The 19,827-nt window shown below is 39.0% G+C and overlaps 1 protein-coding gene across 1 annotated transcript; it reads right to left on the bottom strand.

Annotated features, from left to right (window-relative positions):
• Window positions 1-8,859: 8,859 nt before the first annotated feature.
• On the bottom strand, window positions 8,860-19,243 carry kras (v-Ki-ras2 Kirsten rat sarcoma viral oncogene homolog). Its single transcript, XM_028584992.1, has 5 exons — window positions 18,963-19,243; window positions 16,519-16,636; window positions 15,499-15,677; window positions 14,613-14,772; window positions 8,860-9,571 (listed from the first exon to the last, which is right to left on the bottom strand). The coding sequence occupies exons 2-5, from the start codon at window positions 16,627-16,629 to the stop codon at window positions 9,455-9,457; spliced, it is 567 nt and encodes a 188-aa protein (XP_028440793.1). The 5' UTR covers window positions 16,630-16,636; window positions 18,963-19,243; the 3' UTR covers window positions 8,860-9,454.
• Between the last annotated feature and the right edge of the window lie 584 nt (window positions 19,244-19,827).

Raw genomic sequence — 19,827 nt, 5'->3', positions numbered from 1 at the left:
CTGTTATGGTTTGTAGTTTCCAGCTGCAGCAGGCAGCTGTTTTTTTAACAGATTAACACATTTCATCTTCCCTTACCAGCACCAAACGGAAGATAGACAAAGATCGCAGCTAGCTGGAGTCCAAAGCAGAGCTAGCTCTTCTTGCTCTGTAGCTGATTTCCTAACACATTCACTATATTCACTTTCTAAGGGTAAAAATGTGTCAATGACTTTAGCTTGTTCCACTTCCATGTGGCCAAATAATCAATAAATACTGCTTTAAAGATCTGAGCAGGAACAAATGGGTTTAGGGCTGAGTGCCACAGCCAGGGTAGGGCAGACAGTACTGAGAGACTAACGCAATGTTGGTTTTGGTCTTTACATGGGATACACTGAGAGTAAAAAAAAGAATACAGAATAACACCAGCATTATCTGTTAAAATATAATGCAACCCAATGCAACACCTCCACAAATCACAGTCTTCAAAAGTACCAGAATTTACTTAACACCTCTCTGACACTGCAACAACAAGGTAGCATGTATTGCATGACTGTTGTATTGTGATGCAATAGATTGTTAAGGCATGCATGATATTGTCTCCAGCTGAAGGGAAATGAAGTCCTGTGTTATGTATAGTATGTGTGGTAGAGTTTTTAGTTGTTATTTCTTTTTTTTTTTTAATGGGGAGAGCTATGGGAATGATTTAATGATTTCTCCCACAGCTTAGTGGATCCATCATGATATGGCCTCCTGACACATTGGTCAGTAGCAGCAGGTGGTATGGTGTGGCTCAAGTGTAAGTGGCTTTCAGAATTCAGGATAGCCTGTCAGCCAGAGGCCCTTAAGGGAACAGCTTCACACCATGTCTGGTTGCAGAATGGCCTTTACACACTCCCTCTATTTCTGTCTCGTCCCGTGTGTCTGTGTGTGTGTGTGTGTGTGTGTGTGTGTGTGTGTGTGTGTGTGTGTGTCTGAAGTCGACATAGAAGCTCATCTCTCTTGTTTTGTGTGTGTGAGGTAAAGCAAGAGAGGGAGAGGGTGTTAGGTGCGTCGGTGTAAATCTCTGTCCGGCAGCACGTTGGGATGGGTGTTTGGGGACTGGTCGGAGAGCTGGCTCACAGGAGCTCAGATTGATGAAGTGATGGTGATAGATGGAGGTAATATAGGCCTGGATGTCCTGTCTGTTGCCAGTGATGAGGCTGGTATGAATCACCCGTCTGGGGCTGCTGAACATGACGCTGCTCAATCCCCAGGCCTTCCACCCTGCCACCCCTCTCCGTCCCCTCCATCCCTTTATCTCTCTGCCTGTTGACTTACCGTCATTATGAGGAGATTGCTGCCTGAAAGAAACAAAGCATACGCATTCTACAGCAAGTCATTACTGTATCAATCTGTGCTGATGCTTTCAAAGATATTATGAAGCTTGTTTATCCATTTTGGAAAACGACAGCACGTGCACAGTTCAAAGCGCTGCACGCTGTTCATTAATTTTGTGTCCAAACATCACTTGTTGAGTGATTGCGAGGCGTGCGAGAAAAAAATCCAATCAACTCAGTCAGCCACTCCTCATGAATAGGGCCATTTGAATAAAGAAGGGCATCTGAAATTGCAGTGTTTGTGTCAACATAACAAGTTAATGATCTCAGATGATAATTGGTAGTTGGATGCTGGGGCGCTGTGTTGTGGCCCGTGAGGTTCAGTGGCAAGGACCTCCTGTGATAAAAGGAGCAGCATGAGGGCTTTCGAAGTGGCACGACGCTCTAGGCAACACAATTCATCATCGCTCCATGAATATTCATCCAGCTCTCTGTTTCCTCCAAGGCGGGTGAAAACATATCTGTATTAAGTCTCTTCTATGTGCTGCGGTTTAAAGACACCTGAACCTTCTGGCCTCTCATTACCACACTCAGCTGCCTGCCAGGGAGAAAAGCCTGGCTTCATTAAAATAAAGCGGAAATTCTCTCGCTCCATGCACTAACAAGGCAGAGGTCAGACAGTCGGATGATTGTGAATTCACCCCTCTGCACGCGTTCACAGGGGTCACAAGTAGTGATTGTGATTGAGCTCGCTCCATAAAGTGTGCACAGGCCAGGCGGGCAGATGGATTTTTCTAGCCCTGGTTGTGTGGTTTCGCGTGAAAGAAGTCTGAGGCTTGTTGTTAGCAATTTAGGAACATTTTGTCTTTTCCTCTCCTGCCCTTCTCCCTGACAGGTGCCCAGACAGCCAAGGATTGGGCATCTTTTCAGCACTTTATCAGACCTGCAGGCTGTCCCTAGATTACAGTTTAGGGACAGGGGGCTTGACTGACAGGCCTTGGCCTCAGCGGTCCCTGGGGGGGAAGGGAGGGGGAATTGTGATGGCTGCACTGACTCATACTTCTCTTACAATTTTCTCCAGGCTGGTTTCAGACTGTCAGGCTGAGAGAAAAGCTCTCTCTGCATAATTCATTAGACCTCCTCTCTTTTTCACTCTTGGCTGCTTTGTGGCAGGCAGCATAGCCCCATTGTTTAAGAAGAAAGAGTAATAGAGCTTGTCACAATATGTTAACATAGTTTATTGTTCACAGCAACAGTTTGGAAACAACTTAACTTCCTTTAAAACAGGCTATATTCTGCATCTCCAGTGTAGAATAATGATAAAGGAAACAAGATTCAGATGGCTATTAAGACAAAACAACCAATCACACTTGCCACTTTTAATTTATAATTGGCTAACAGCATGCAAAAGGATTCATTAATGATCATCATAACTGCAATGTCAATAAACAGCTAAACTTAACCAAAACAGCATACAGCTATACAGGTTGCCTCTTCACCGAGCATTGTTTTGCAGCCAGCATTGTTTTGCAGCCAATTACCCCAGCATTGCCTGCATATGACATATACACAGGCCTGTCCTTTTGAAGCTTGTATTCTGTCTCTGGTCATAATCTTGCTGGCATTCATTTCTTGGAAATCTGCTAGGGAAAATATCTCATATTTGATGCTACATGACATTCCCTTTCACAGAATATGACTAAACAAGCACATCCTCCTCCACACAATCCTGCACGTTGAAGGCAGACCACAATTGCTGTCAATGTGGCAGTAAAGAAGGGCTCCTACTCGTAGGGAGGTACTTTATATGAAACTGTTCCAATGCAGAGTCATATTGCCCTCTAAAACACCCAGCATGGATATAATATGCCAAATAAAATGCACAAATATGTTGACAATGGTGCTGTTTTTAGATATGTTGTCTCTGTGTTGGTATGCTTTTGTATATCAAATTATACAAGGAGTGGGATGTTTAAATGCAAGCATCTTCAGTTTGAGGTTAATCACAATGTATAGGTAAAATAAAATGTTACACATTTGTTAATTTGTTCAGGTGATTTGATTCATTTATGTAATAAAGCTAGTTTAGTTTACTTTTACTTTACTAAAGTGTTCAATATCAGCTTACTAATAACTAATAAGCACACAACTAAACTCAGATCCCCAACAGATGTCCCTGTTGTGAATTCTCATCAGAGTCAGAGCTAACATTAGAAGAAAATCAAAAAAGAGAGAAACATGTCAGTATTTAAAAAATAAAAAATCATCTAATGAGAGAGAACAAAAAGGAGATAGTTATTTGGCTCAAGAGAGTAACAGATTTCCACAGCTCCATTATTGTACTGTAATGCATTACAGGATATTTTATTAAATCTCAAAATGGTTTGCTGACACCATGGGTGTATTATAAAACCACATAGAATATGATCTTACCATTCCCGTGTGGTATCGCAAGAATCCAGCTGTCGTGCAAGGTAACCTTCCTTGTTCTGTTGTTGAATACAAACACTGTCTGAATAATGCAAGTAATTCCCAGTACATACTAATTAAATTGATCATGAGTCTTGCTATGCTTGACAGAATGGTCATAATACTCATTTGCAGTTGAACGTTTCATTTTAGATAGGAAAATACCGATATTGGACAAAGAAATGCCCCAGAGGAAGTTCTGAATGCTTGTTTAACAGGCAGAAAATAGAAGCAAAAATTTGCTTAATTTAAAAGAAAACAGAACTTCTTTCAAGTGTATAGCCTGATATTAGTATTCTGATGCTACTACACTCTTGGCTTCTCATTCAAAGCTATGGATTACCTGCTGGCACTATTAAACTGGAGCGGTTTTCTCTGTCGGCCAATGCGGAACATGAGTAAATAAGAATGCAAGATACATTTAAACCATGACAATCACAGTCCTTAAACAAACAAAATGAAAGAGATGGAAAATGTTAAGAATACAAATAAAAAAGAAAAAATCTAAATGAACCTTGAACTGTCCTTTAACGCACCAAACAAGCAGTGCTAGTGCTGTTTTCTGGGCTCATATACAAAAACTTTTTGGAGTTTTACTCCAAAGGGATCAAACGCCTTATATGTTCTAACATATACTATTTTCACATACTTACCCTGTCTTTGAAAGAGGATACTGGACTTGTGTTTGTCACGTTTCATGGGCTGCTGTCATGGGTAAATTCCGGAAATTAACGTTCACCTGAAACCGAAGTCTGCAACTGTAGTATCACCGGATCTTGTTTAAATCTATTTAACCTCACTTCATTCTTGGTAAATTCAACTTACGTTGCACAGTCATGTTCAGGTCAATTGAAAAAGAGTAGGGCTCAGTAGACCAGATGTTACAGCATATATCTATAGTAACCTTAAAAGAATCCCCAAATAATCGAATAGTATGCTCTTATAATTACAGACATATTTACCCTTTCATACCAAGTTGGAGCAGTTTCAGACTTGTGTTAGTTCTGGTTCAAAACCAGGGGTCATGAAGCCAGGTCACATAATGCATGTTGACCCATTCAGAACAACAGCAAATGCAGGCGTTTCTTCCATTTATGAAATACTATACTATGACTTTTGCAATTAATTTTTTTGTTGTTGATACTAGACTATGACATTGTTATGACATACAATACTATGACTGTTTTATGACTTTTCTTATGAAATACTATACTTTGAATTTTTTAAATAAATTGTTTTGACATACTATACTATGACTTTTTCAATGGCACAATACTATGACATGTTTACTTTATGACATTATACTGACTTTGACTTGACATTTTTAAGATATACCATACCGACTTTTTTATTAAAATTGTATGACATACTATACTATGACTTTGTTTTGACATTTTCATCAAACATGGACAAACAACGATCAACTGACCAAACAACTCCAAACAAGGACAGACCGCCATGGACCACCAAACAAACAATTGTTTTTCTGTTTGTTAGAGAATGTTTGATTGGTGTGCTATGAGCATTGGCTTTTTAGGTGAACTAGCTAATATTAATCCTTTTTACACTTCATGGCCTGAGGGTGTTAACTAAATATGTAATTAATACATCCAGCTAATACAGTAACCTATAGCCTGGCTACAGTGAACCTGTGTCATGCAGGCATAATAACATTAACAGTTCATCATGTTGAACCTGTAGTGAAAACACACACATTCCAAAGGAGGACATAAGGTGCTTGGACATAATAACATAAAGCAATGATGCATCTAATTAATGTTGCACAATTTCTGGGAAGGAGCTCCACAATACAAATATTCTATTAATACCAAGGGTGCTTTTTGTACCTGCTAATAGGCTTTTACTTTGAAAGTTCCATTTTGTCCCTATTACTCTAGAGAGCTAGACTGATTCTGAATTTACATACAAATGAACACAATGAAAATGATGCACTTAGCTTAAATTACACTTCCATAAATGACTGCATTTAACAGTATCAGAATAAAGTTGATTACCCTTCGTGATGCAACATCTCCAGATCACTGTTGTTTTTAGGTGATCATTTTCCAAGTATATGTTTGAGCTGATCATTTGTTTTATTTATTTGAAGGGGTTTTCATAATTGTTCCGCTGCAGCATGCCAAGTGACTTAAGGTTCATTATGTTTACCGAGTCTTAAAAACCTTTAGTCTAATGATGAAACATTTATGAAGTACTGGTTAATCAAGCTAAGTAATTTCCATGGAATTTAAGCTCTTAACAAACTTAAATGATAGTAATTAAATGCTTTAAATACCTTAATTAAGTCGTTTATTTGTTCACTGTCTGATTTTCTCTTTTGTGAGTGACAAAAAGTGATTCATCAATAAGCCACAAAACAGTCACTTTAATTATCTCCTCTACACATGAAATTTTACTTTTTCATTTTGAAAATACACGATTCATTTACTCTAAACCTCAAATATAATCAACTTGACAAATGCATGAAATGATTTCTTCGCACAAAAAGTGACATGTGCATTTCAGACAACTGGCTTATTTTGGAAAAAAAATTATGCACGACTTATAAAAGCTAAATCTAGGCTCACCCTGTGGTCAGCTGCTTAAAAAGCCCCTTCATAGATTGTGAGGTCTTTAAAGAGTCAAACCGGCCAAAATGAGTGAACAGTGCCACCTGCTGGGCAACACTGATGTGACCTTCAGACATGAGAGAGGCAATAATGCAACACAACTCAAGCAAAATGTTAATTCACATGTTTGTGATAGTGTACATTAGTGTCAATATCATTGTTACTAATGTCCTCCAGCAGTTGAGAGAGCAAACACACAATTGCATGAGCCAATGTAAGTCTAGTGTTTTTATAAAAAAATAAAAAATAAAAAGACAAAGTTAAGTTCCTCTTTACTTTGTTCTTTATTATTACACATTAAATAGGAGTGGTGAGATTCATGGCAAAAAATAGACTCATTTGAGATCAGATCACCACTCTACACTGCCCACAACAGGTGTGTTGTAAAGTGGTCATTCATTCACTTCCCTAGACCTGGACCCAGTCACACTCTCTAAATCACATACACAGAGCGGAGTGAACCTCCATTAAAGCAACATTCATTTAGACACACCAATGAAATGAAGCACAATTTACAAAATATGCACCTTTCAGTATCACAACTATACAAAAGGTTGTTAAAATATGATCCAGGTATAAATGATACATTTCAGAAATCAGCTGTTGGCACGCAATAAAAAGGAAGAGGAACATTTCAAACATTTCAGTAAAACTAATTTTGAAACAGTATCATTAACAAGAGGATTCCATAATTAAAATTGCATTAACAAGTTATCTACTTCATGGGGGAAGAAAAAAAAAAAAAAAAAAAGGAGGTAATAAACTGGGTCAAAATTCATTAATCCTGAAAGCAAAATGTATCACGTCTGGAGTTTCTGTGTCAATAGCATTGCTTCCCTAGAACAGCATTTTGTTTATTTCTTGAGCGCGCACACACACACACACACACACACACACACACAATAAAGTAAATGTTGTCTCGGCTCTTTCTACCGTCTAAATGTAGCACCTAATGCAAACAAAAAGGCAAATAACAATCCTCAGGGCAAGAGCTTGGAAATACGGTTTGACCTGGGAAAGAAACTTGGACTTTTGTTTTTAATATAAATCCAGGCAATCTTCTCTAAAAACCAATTTCATGGCAAATTGCCTCATTTACAAACATCAGCTCCAGCTACACCATCACGATACACAACCTTTGAGAGAGAGAAAAAAAAAAAAAACGACAAATGACTTTGCTGGACAATCATGTCTGTTGAAAGGCAGCCCACCAAACTATTTCAACACCTTAAGAAATTAATCCCAAAGCTCTGCAAAAGGGAAGAATCTGAAAATCCATGTGGACAACATTTTGAACAACCTCTGTGACACCACACCAAGAGAACTATTCCTGAAAGCTGCTTAAAAGATGCATTCTGCTTTCTGGCCAGTCACAAGCGAACGAGTCAACAGCTGAGGAAAATGGGCAAGGCATTGACACCTCTATGGCCAGCTACCGGAGAATCGTGAGTCCTCAAATTTAAAAACCTAACAAACATTGAATAATGAGCTAAAATAGGACACCTTGGTCAAGAGGACGTTGACAAGGGATCTCTGTTTTGTAACATATAGCAATGAAATGATTATTGTCAGGATAATAAAACAATCCTGCGGTCAAGCCTAACGAAAAGCAGGAAATATGTGACCAGTAGGGTCAAACAAGCCATTTGACATTAGCTTGTGACAAGCATAGACGACTGTATAAAAAGATATATACAGTATATAAGATATATCATATATACAGTCATAAAATGCCTCTGGCCGAATAGCTGCTAGTCCCGTTTTATCATCCCAAAACGGGTAAAAATCTGATTCTCTGACTTTGTCATTAATCAAGCTAAAATGGCTGATTTTTCTCACAAAAGCAAGTAATGACTAGTTTACACTACCGGTCAAAAGTTTGGGGTCACTTAGAAATTTCCATTACAGATAGAATACCAGCTGAGATCAGTTGCATTGTTTCTTTAACCAGGGCAGCAGTTTTCAGATTACATTATGTGCTTACATAATTGTAAAAGGGTTCTCCAATGTTTTCTCAGTTACCCTTTTAAAAGGATATCAGATTAGTAAACAGAATGTGCCTTTGGAACATTGGATGAATGGTTGCTGATGATGGGCAATGTAGATATTGCATTAAAAATCAGCCACTGTAATCTGAAAACCGCTGTCCTGATTAAAAAAAAAAAAACAATGCAACTGATATTCTGTCTGTAATGGAAATTTCCCAAACTTTTGACCGGTAGCGTATATAAACCGGAAAAACAAAAGACTGTATGATGTCCACTTGGGAGTTCATTGTTGGCTCTGTTAAATGTATCAACCAGAGGCAGTTTGCAATACCCATGTCATCTAGGACTCAATGCATGTATGCAAAAACATTAAAAAAAAATAAACCTTGTAGGCAAGAAATCACTCCCCACACAATACAAAGCATTGACAAACTGCTAATTAAAAGCTAATTAGGGTGTTAAAACATTGAGGGGGGGGGGGGGGTGAAGTAGGAGCTTGCATGCATACTTTTATCATGGACAGAAGAGGTCATTCGAGATTGGGAAATTACACAGTGGCTGGGACATTTGGATCTCATCTGGCTGAATGTTGGTCCTCTCTTCATATCTCTTGTTTACAAAAATCAGGATGGAAATTCATTCTTTGGCATCCCAGACTTAAAAGGCATTACAGAATGGTTGTAGGTCATGACCTTTTAAGCAAGGGGGGGGCAGGGGGGTTGGTAATGAATAATTTGTCAAACATGAGTTGTGACGCAATTAGCTCACAGCTCGGCAGGTGTATAAAAATGATCCAAATCAACATCCTAAAAAAAGAAAAAAAGAAATTAAAACTTTGTTGGCCCAACACATGTGGGCAACTGGCACTAAACTGAAAATAAAGCTCATCGGTGTCAAAGTAGCAAATAATAAAAAGGCAGAAAGAAATGGGTCAGGTTTAGTATTCAGTATGATGGGTATTGAGAAAGAGGCTAATAATTTAGTGTAATGTACAAAATGTATTACTTTAACTGTTCAACATAGTTCTTTATTTTTTTTTTTATTTAGTCTGTCTTGAAAAGGGGTGGTCATTCACATAAGTGTACACTTTGTCTTGGACTTCTTTTTCTTCTTTTTGCCCTCCTTGCTCATCTTCTCCTTATGCTTCCGGATTTCTCGCACTAATGTGTAAAAGGCATCATCAACACCCTGAAAAAAAATAATAAAAAGAATTATTAGGAGTGACAGGATGTTATTTTTTTGTACCAGAAGACCAATGATCGCAAACATAAAAATGGAATATACAAATATTATACAGCCTGAATACATTCAAAGGATTGACGATGTTCTTTGATTCAGAGATGATATTTTAAAGGCTGCTAAATGTAAAAGGATTATTCCACTCAATTAAAGAAGATTTGGGACCGATTAAACTCCAATCAACACGCTAATCTTTAAAATCAAACTCATGTGTAGCCTTGACTTGTTCCACTGCCAAAGAAACAAAGTTTATTTTTCCAAACATTTATAAATCAATGGCAGTTTCATTTTATTATTTTGATTATTTTTTTCCAATTTAAAATCTCCAAAAAATCTTGGATAATGTCAAAGTCCATTTTACATCAGTTTAAACTCAATTAGACGCATCAGACTGCAGGTACATTTCTCAATCCATTTCAGGCTGTGTGAGCCACAGCTGAATACAGATCAAAACATAACTGTAATGTCATGCATTTCAAAGTTAACCGTCAGCAGCCCTGACAGTAGCTGCAGATACATGTGCCAATTTGTTTACCCTCTGAATGTAATCAAATGTACGACTCCAACAGCGTGTTTAAAAGGGCTACTTTATAAAAACGACAGACCACTGCAAATGTAAACAGAAAACCTCTGTGGTTTACATTTGAAATAGTCTACGTGCAGTCCGCCAACACAAGCAAACTGTTCAAGATCAACCTGAATCCAGCGCTTGGCACTAATACTTGCCACTGCTGTGGGTTTGTACTGAAGCAATTTTTATAAAAAAAATATTCTACCAACAGAGTTATTGAACAGAAGGAGAGCTTTCCGTTTGTTTATCTCCCTAACACTAATAAATATAAAAACTACTCAAAGACTGTTCTGCTGGGAAAGATGAAACAGTAGAAAACTCATAAGCAAATAACGTGGCTGAACTTCCGCAGGTGAACAGCTTTGATTTTAGTCAAGCCAATCTATTCTGACTGAGGTGTTAAAATGAAGCGTTTACGTTCTTGCTGAGCGCTTATTCTGATTATTAGTGAATGAAAGGCTCCATGGAAATGCAGCTAGTGTCTGTTGATGCCAAACTGAGGCAGGTGCATGAGTACCAGAACTGTTTGTATAGTGCAATACATGTGATGACTCTGCAAGGAGCCTGAGGCCACTTCAGGTTGTGACAAAGACAGCAGAAAAGGAACACCCACAAACACACGCATATATATTTGCCAGTTTCTTGGACCACATCCTCCTTGGAAACATTTCAGCACATGATTTGGACCCAGATTTGCCATAATCTCCTTTAATCACACACGTTGGCTCACCAGCCCATAGCCCTTTCTTCATGTTGATTTCAGCAGATCGGGACGCTTTCACACTGGTAGTTTAGTCCGAATCTGGGAACAATTTGACCGGAAATTTGTTAATATGAACACTTTCTGAACTAGAGTGCAGCACAAGTCGACCTGAGGGAGGTGGTCTGAGGTCAACTGTAGTATGGCTTGTGTGCAGTCAGGATGAAATCCTTTTGTAAAACGGGAATACCTACGAGTTTCAATGGGATTTTATTTTTACCAACAAAAGAGGACATAAAATACCTCACTGGTGTACGAGCAGAGAATAACAACCCTGAAGTGATACCATGTTAGTGTGTGTCCTCCAGTAGAGTTGTAGTAGTAGCAGCATTAGTGGAGTTTTTTGTTTTGTTTCCTAAAAACATTTCAGCCCGTTCAGATGGTTGGTTGTATAATAGGGTTCACATGGCGTTGCCAGCTAGTACATGGGTCTCCATTTTTCTGGTATACATCTAAATGAGCACGGTCATCATTTCCTTGTGGAAACTAGGGTCAACACCCGCACCTGGATGAGGAAAAGAATTACGCAACATACCCCCAGATCTGAACAACACACTTCTCTACAAAAGAGAGATAGTGTGAAAGCAGACCAGCGTGGTTAGTGGAAGGTGGGTCAATCGGACTTGCGTTCAGACTAGGGCTGCACGATTATGGCCAAAATAATAATCATTATTGTGATCACGATTATTTGTTGATTTTAACCAAAACAAATGTTATTGTCACATAGGCTAATTATAACTGCTTTCACATTCATATTGTGCTACATTCCTGCTAATGTACAAATATGTGCATCACAACGGTAAGATTTTCTCTGGCGGTTTGCATTTTTAGACAGTGTAACATCTCCATGACAACGCCTCGTTGTACTGCTGTTCTACTTCAGTTTTTTTTTTTTTAGCTGGATATATCATTTGTTTCATCTACGTATGAATGTGGAGAACGTTAGGGATAGTAAGATGCTTGCTACAGTTACTACTAGTGATGAATCGGCGAAAAACACGTAACGGCTTTGTTCCAACGTAATTTTTTTTATTAACGGATTTCTTGACCCTCATTCATCGTATTGAACTTTATGGTGTTTTTTTAAGTGGTTAAAGAGGTGCATTGTGTTGCTTTGTGGCGCTCTTGGCATATGACCCGTTCGTGTTTTGTGTCACTTGCCTTGAACCAAAAATGCTTCCACACAATGGATGACGATCCGATTCTCGGGACAAGCCCCTCGGCCACACCCTCTGCTACGTTAGACATTTTTTTTGTTTTCTTTGTTAAGAGTTTATAGCCTTATGACCGACTGCCATCTGTTGTGTAATTTTCCTCACGTTACTCTGGGACTGTCTACATCTAAAAACTAAGCTGCACGGTGCAGGGAACAACAACTGATTGGCTCATGGAGGCACGTGATCAGACAGTGGTTTACGGAGCACTAGATTGGCTTTGGGCAAAGAAAAAAAAAAAAAAAAAAAAAAGGGAAGGACACAAAATATCATGCAATCACGTGAATTTGATCGTGGGAAGCCAAAATTGTGATTAACGTTTGATTAATTGTGCAGCCCTAGTTCCGGCTCAAGTAAACAAACCCAGTGTGAAAACGGCCTTAGATAATAATCAGAGACACTGAAAAGGGAAGAAAATAATCAGCTGTTTCAGCCTCCTGTTAGAGCTTCACCACAGCCCCAGGAGTAACCAGCAGGTTAGCTTTGAGAACCATGAAGCACCAGCTCTCATCGCGTGTCCTCTCCCATTGCCTTCTCCACAAAACACACCAAAACACACACATACACAGAGCTACACAGAGCTGGTTGGCACGCGGCTGCATACACTTACCCCTTTCACATCACAACACACTTTTTAAGCTTGACACAGCGCGGAGTCTTTTCTTCCTTGCTGAGCTTATTGAGCCGGTACAGTCTGATCTCCCGTACCAGAGTGTAAAAGGCATCTTCCACTCTCTGCAGTATGAGACACAACTTCCCTCAATGTTTAGGGAATACAGGAGGACATACTGTATGGGTGCATGTGTTACAGCTTACAGATAGAAAGGAGCAAAGCAGGCCGATGTTATAAGGCAGGTCTACCTGCAATGTCTGGCCTGCCTTATCTACAAAAACTGATACTCCACCCAAACTACATTGTGTTAATACTGAACACTAAATTCCTGTATGCTTGAAAAGGTACGCCATTTCATTCCTTTCAATGAATTGTGGCTGAGGCTAAATAGAATTCCAATGGATTTCATGGCAGGAAAAAAGTACTAAAGCATCCTTTTTATAAAATAAAAAAATAAAATAAAAAAAATCCCTCTCAGTTTCTTCTAAACAATAATCGTTGTGCCAAAATACACCAAAATAAGCATTTTCTGGGTCATGCTTTTGCCCTCTTTGAAGCTCTGAAAGAAGCAGTGTATTTAGCTGTATTTTGGCAAAACGCTAATTGTTTAGAACATACTGAGCACAGACAGTAAAGAGGTGGATTATGGTGCAGGAGTGGCGTGAGAATTTTTATACATTTCATTTTCATCCTGAAAGTTTCATTGTTGGAATCCATTCAAACTGATCTTTTAAAAAAAACAAAACAAAAAAAAAACAGCCACCTTTTAAGCCTACAGTGGGTGAGTGACACTAAAAAATTAGGGTGGAGTATCACTTTAACTGTTTAGCCTAATATAAAAAAGGAGAAGCACGTGCATTAGGAGCATATTTTGATTGTGCATTATACTGTAATGATTTCCCAGAGAAGTAAGATTAAAATCAATGAGGTTTGGCAAACTCAAATGCAAGAGACAGTTGCTGGACCAACAGCAGCAGCACCGTGTAGATAGTGAATTATTGGTACACTCGGGTAGGGATAGGGGAACAGAGCTGTAAGAAATTAATTATTAATTTCCCCCGAACCAGAAGGAGCCGTGATTTTGCCCAGGTCAGAGAGCTCGGCAAAGGATGTGTTCACAGATCACTGTATCAGCGACCTAAGGCCATGCTCACAACACAGACCATTTGATGGGACTACACCACAGCAAATCTTCCAACACCCAATCAGTAACCAGTAAGCAGAATCATTAACCCCCCTGAGTAATTACCAACAGTTTGTCCTTTCATGCAGACTCCTTGACACGCATTTACTGATTTGCTGATTTATAATGCAGGATCCTCTGCACATGGCCCTAATGAGGATATCATTTTGTATATCCATGACACAGTAGCATGCAATGATTACATTATCACCCATAAATAAAAAATTCAATTAACCAAAGAGGACTTAACGATGCGCAGCACATTGCCCGAGACATTTCCAAGCAAGATTATTAAATTAAAAAATTAAAAAAAAAAAAAAAAAAGACCATTATCTGTGACATAATTCAACCAACTACATGACTCAAGACTTTAACTTTTCTTGTGATCCAAGTGCCAAAATGATCAAGCTTTTGCAAGGACACTTTGCTTGATGGACACAGCAGTCCTAGAAATGTCACTTTTAAAATCAAATTCTATTGGTTCAAAGAGATTGAGCTAAAATTTATTTTGACATTACCCCTGAGACTACATGCAACTTCTCACCATGTAACATGCTCTACAGACCTGCAGGGGAACACTCCAGCAGTGTAGCAACAGACTAAAAAGTTAAAGTCTTGAGGGCGTGGCCGTCTCTGGCTGGACTCTCACCTGTCTGGTTTTGGCTGAGGTCTCGATAAAGGGAATGCCGTAGCTGCGCGCTAAGTCCTGAGCCTGCTTGGTGTCCACTGTCCGGGACGGGAGGTCACACTTGTTCCCCACCAGCACCATGGGGACGTCCTCAGAGTCCTTCACTCGCTTAATCTGTTCTCTGGACATTGACAGACACAATAGAAAGGTCATTTGATTTTAATCCAACTGAGGGAACAGCCTATTCAAAAAGTGATGTTAAAAAGCTTACATCTGTTCTGAGTAATAGAATAAGGTCAGAATCAAAAATCAAGAGTAAGAATATGTTCATTGTTGGCTTTTGTTCAATGCTGCTGCAACTAATTAGATGCATATATTGCAACAATCACAGATTTGTCTGTATGTAATCTGAATGTGCATGTTTTACTACCAAATATATTATATAATAAAGCATTTAAAAACTTTTGATGTGACAGATTTTGGTAAAATTCTTGCCATCGTTGATTTAAAAACAGGAGATCTGCGTTTACAATACATCTTTAAGAAAATGTTGTCCCAATAAAATATATGGAGATGCAATAAATGATGATATTTCATGATCACTCAGTAGGTCCTTGATTGTTTTTTCTGCTCGATTTTCTGATTGATGTCAAAAAGGTCCCCTTAGCATCAAAAGGTCTTCAGCCATAAACATGGTGCAGAGAAGGGATGTAACAATCAAACAGATTGGACAGTAGACAGGAAATGCAGGGTCACGGCCAGACTGGAACCAGGGACAATGTGATTACGGCACTTTTCACCCTTAGGCCACTAGGATGCCCCGAAATATTATCAGTTTTTAACCGCCATTAACGCACTGGCTTCACACCGATTCGAAAGACCGCAGACCTTTAGTCTTGTCGCTCACCTATAGTGGTGAATGTCCTCGAAGGACTTGGTGTTGTTGATGGCAAAGACGCAGAGAAAGCCCTCCCCGGTCCTCATGTACTGATCCCTCATGGCACTGTACTCCTCCTGACCTGCAGTGTCCAGGATGTCCAGCAGACACGTCTCTCCATCGATTACTACCTGCTTTCTGTAGGAGTCCTGGAAGAGGAAGAGGTCAAAGAGTGATCAGAATTCTGGTATTAAGTGGGCAGAGGGGCAAAATATCAGATTTATTAAAATAAGAGATGGTTGTGGATGACCTAATTTAAGAATTATTCATTTTCTATTTAGTTAAAGTTATGATTAGTGGGTTTAAAACACCTAGATAGATAGGGCGTATGATAATGGCTAGGTGATAGAACAATATCACAATAGTAATATATTTATATAACATAAGCAAACGTGAACTGTAGTAAAACAAAAAACAGAAATATATATAGAATGATCATTTTATTATTAAAACTGAATTGTTTACATTGCTTCATCATGACATGATTGTATGAATGACTTTGCTGAAAGACGTCACAGGACTGCATTCTCCCTACTCTAGCTGTGGTAGGTCACTCCCATTTTCCAGCAGACCTCAAGTCCCGATTTCTACTGTGACAAAGCACTCCAGCTTTTCATCACACTGATGGACACACTCAATCTGATCCTATACAAATAACTACTGGCTGATCAAGTGGGCAGATTTTGTTTCACATGTTATCTTTTATTCAAATAATCTATAGTGGAGCTGTAACCTGTCACAGCACATCAATAATAGATTGAAATCATAATGAGGCTGCGTTTACTCAGCAGAGGTTGGCCCCCTGAGAAGAGGCATGCATGTAAAGTTATGAAAAACCTGTTGAGCCTGCAGAAACTTCTTCTTTAAATTATTATCATCATTTTATTATTAGGAGTTTCTCCTTGTTCTACCAAAATAAACACAAAACCATGGACAGTCATGAACTTGAGTTCACAATTACATGTACACACACACACAAAGTTTCTTTACCTCAATGGTGGGGTCATATTCATCCACAAAGTGATTCTGGATGAGCTGAATTGTAAGTGCGCTCTTGCCAACGCCACCAGCTCCCACCACTACCAACTTATATTCTGTCATGATTCACCTGCAGGACCAAAAAAGGAGTACATTATATTCAAATATTTCCACAGACAGTCATCTGGTACAGCATCATTTAATCTGGAGCACCGTCAAAGAATGGAGGAGACATTTATAAGTGCATTTCTAAAAGATGCATAAACCTTTTCTGCACTAACGATGTCATATTGTGTTGTGAATGGTTTGAACTACTGAATTGTCGCTTAAAACTATGTTTTCAATTAGCTCCATTTGCTTCTCTTTCCGGCTCGCTGGGAAATCTGCATCCTCACGATTGGCAAACTTCATACTGCCTAATGTAAACAAAATTAAAAAATAAAAGAAAAACTACTTATTTTAATAACACTGGTGATTCACTGGAAAATTAGATTTCATGCCATTATGATTATTTTGCTTTCCATTTAGAAAATGCCCATTTTTGTATTTAACAAGAAGCTTGCAGAACAAACTACATGAATCAACACCAACAGAAATGGTTCACCTGCAAGAGATTATATGCAAATGAGGGTATATAAAAACAAAAAAAAAAAAAAAACACTGCTACTGAATTCTGGAAAAGGTTCCATATTAAAACCATCAGTAACCCCGGAATCAAATGTTGACAAACCCCTATTTCAAAAATGAAATTAATTTAAAAAAACTGTTTGACACAAAAATAAGCTTCATATCACAAATAATCAGGTACTGAAGTAAAAATAAATAAAACCTAGTTATGAATCAAATATCTGAATCCAGCAACACAATCAGTGCTATTTTCAGAGTAGCAGCAACACAATAGAAACTAACCCCAGGCATAAATCTATGACATTACATTAAGGCTCCAAAATTGACAAGCAACTGGGAGGCTATCTGCTGTCTGACTGCTTTGTGGAGCAGCATCCATCAATAGTGGCAGCTGGAGTTTTTAGAAGTTAGAGTACATAGTGCTCACAGCTCTGCACAGCCTGCAGTCAGGGAGGAGTTCCACTGAATAGCATTGCCTTTTCTAGACAAACAGAAAGGAGAATGTGGTTTGATAGGTATTGGCCGACTAAGGTATACATTTACTTCACTTGTTAGTGTTCAACACTTTAAAAAATGCTCCGCCAGTCATATTCATTACACCCAACACTGCCAGTGATTTACACACATCACAGTATGTTTTGTTCATTAGGAAAAGATCTCATCTCTACCTAAAAACAGATAAGACAATCTCTGACAATGTCACAGACCATTTCAGCAACATTGCCTGTAAAACTACTACTTTTCCTCGTATAAGCCAGTGAAAGTGCCTTTGAATGACAGAATGTAGTATGCGGAGTTAACTGTATGTGCAGTCAAGTGTTTTCAGCACAAACAGAAATATAAGGGATACAGTTTTTTTTTTTATTCTCACCCTCGTTTATGTTTTGGCAGAGTTCAAACACAGTGACACATTCATAGTGTAAATTGCAGATTCTTCCAATAAACTGTGGTGAAGTTATGATGCTGTGGGATTTCAATGGAAATAATTATTTTCTGAAAATATGACTGTGCCAGTCAGCGTCGCCGTTTGCCTAATGTTGACATAATTAGGATGGATGGCACTTTTTAATTTACTACATCACTGGCAACAATTGTTTCAAACTATCACACCAGGACAATCACCAACACGGTGAGGACTTATGGAGAAAGGGACACCGATTAGCAGCTATGCATTAGCAAGCTACTTAGTAACAGTTTATCACCTATGTGAATGTGAACCTATGTGAAGCACATTAGATGTTAAAACAGGCCTTTCAATAAAAGCTCCTGCGCTGTGTTCAAGTAGGCAACAACGCCTACAGCAGGCTTAAAAGTCAAAAGGAATTTGATTTAAAACCACTGCTTTGTGGCCGCAAGGTTGCCAGATTGGTAGCTAGTGCGAAAAACACCTCTGGAGCACTGTGTTTAAATAACCAGGCTACTGGGCTGTTAGCTAGCTTAGCATAGGAGCTCGCCCACAGCCTCAAAGGTAGCTAACTAGCCCCTATAAGCTAACCTAATGTGATTTACAAAGACGAATTTATTAACGCAGCATTGTCTGCACAGAGTGCCCGGACAAACTCAGTATAGTATCATTCATTCAATGGGGAAGGGTGCATATTCTGAAGCCGCCATTGACAGTCTAGCCCAAAGGTCTGCATTGCAGGGCCAGACGTTGGGTTAACAACTGGGCGTAGTTTACACTACCAACGAAAATGAACATTTCCACAATAATATTTGTCAGTGGTTACATAGCGGTCACGCTTACCTATCAACTGAATTAGGAAGTATGATGTTGCAATAAACCCTAAAGGGACGCACATGTATGTAATAGTATCCACTTGTTTTACCTTTTAGCGAGTGGAGTTCCGCGTCCGAAGAAGCGACCAAATAAGTCAAGCTGATAATCCTCTCGTTTCACACGATCTCTGCATTTCCTATTTCACACCGAAACACCCGCATTTAAGTCGGTCTACTTCGTATAAGAAGCAAGTGAGAACATGCGAAAAAGTGGGCAAATTATTCGATTGAACTTTCCATTTGATCCAGCGTCCGGCCTAGCTGCTCAGGTTGGCCTCCTTTAAGCGAATATGGGCGGATACCGGGGCGCACTTTACCCAGAAAGCATAGCTGGGGATTTTAACCGGTTTGGGGCATATCACCATATGCATTACCTTATTCATCTATGCATACCACTCACCTCGTATGTCCTTTGTGAATATAGTGGTGTTTTACACAGGTTTAATTTAAAACTGTAGATTTATAAAAACCATGATTGGCTCTGTTTGTAATGTACAGGTTTGTGCTATGTGCAAATGTTTCTCGATTGCAATTCAATAAATCAAATTGGAAGCCAGACAGAGTTATTCACATTTATGATCACAAACAATATTGTTCAATTTAGGTCACATCGGGTGTCTGTTTCAGGACGTCTCCTTTCAGTATCGTGATTCCTTGCTGCTGCCTGCTGCAGAGTCAACAAAGCCTAGGGGGCGACTCCACTATATATAGGCTCTAAATATAACTGAATTGTGCTGGAGGGACGTCATTCCCAGGCAAGGAAATGATTTGGCAATCCCCTGTCAGTTTCCCAAAGTGTTCACTAGGCTGCCTCCTGCGCACTGCATGCGCATAAACCCATGATGAGGGCAAAGCATACATTAATAAAACTAAACTAAAATTTCCTTCGGGATGAATAAAGTATCTATCTATCTA

Source organism: Perca flavescens, chromosome 8, assembly GCF_004354835.1.
Source record: "Perca flavescens isolate YP-PL-M2 chromosome 8, PFLA_1.0, whole genome shotgun sequence".
In the NCBI taxonomy this organism is placed as follows: Eukaryota; Metazoa; Chordata; class Actinopteri; order Perciformes; family Percidae; genus Perca; species Perca flavescens.
Note: the sequence above shows the minus strand (reverse complement) of the source record. Positions and strands in the feature narration are given on the sequence as shown.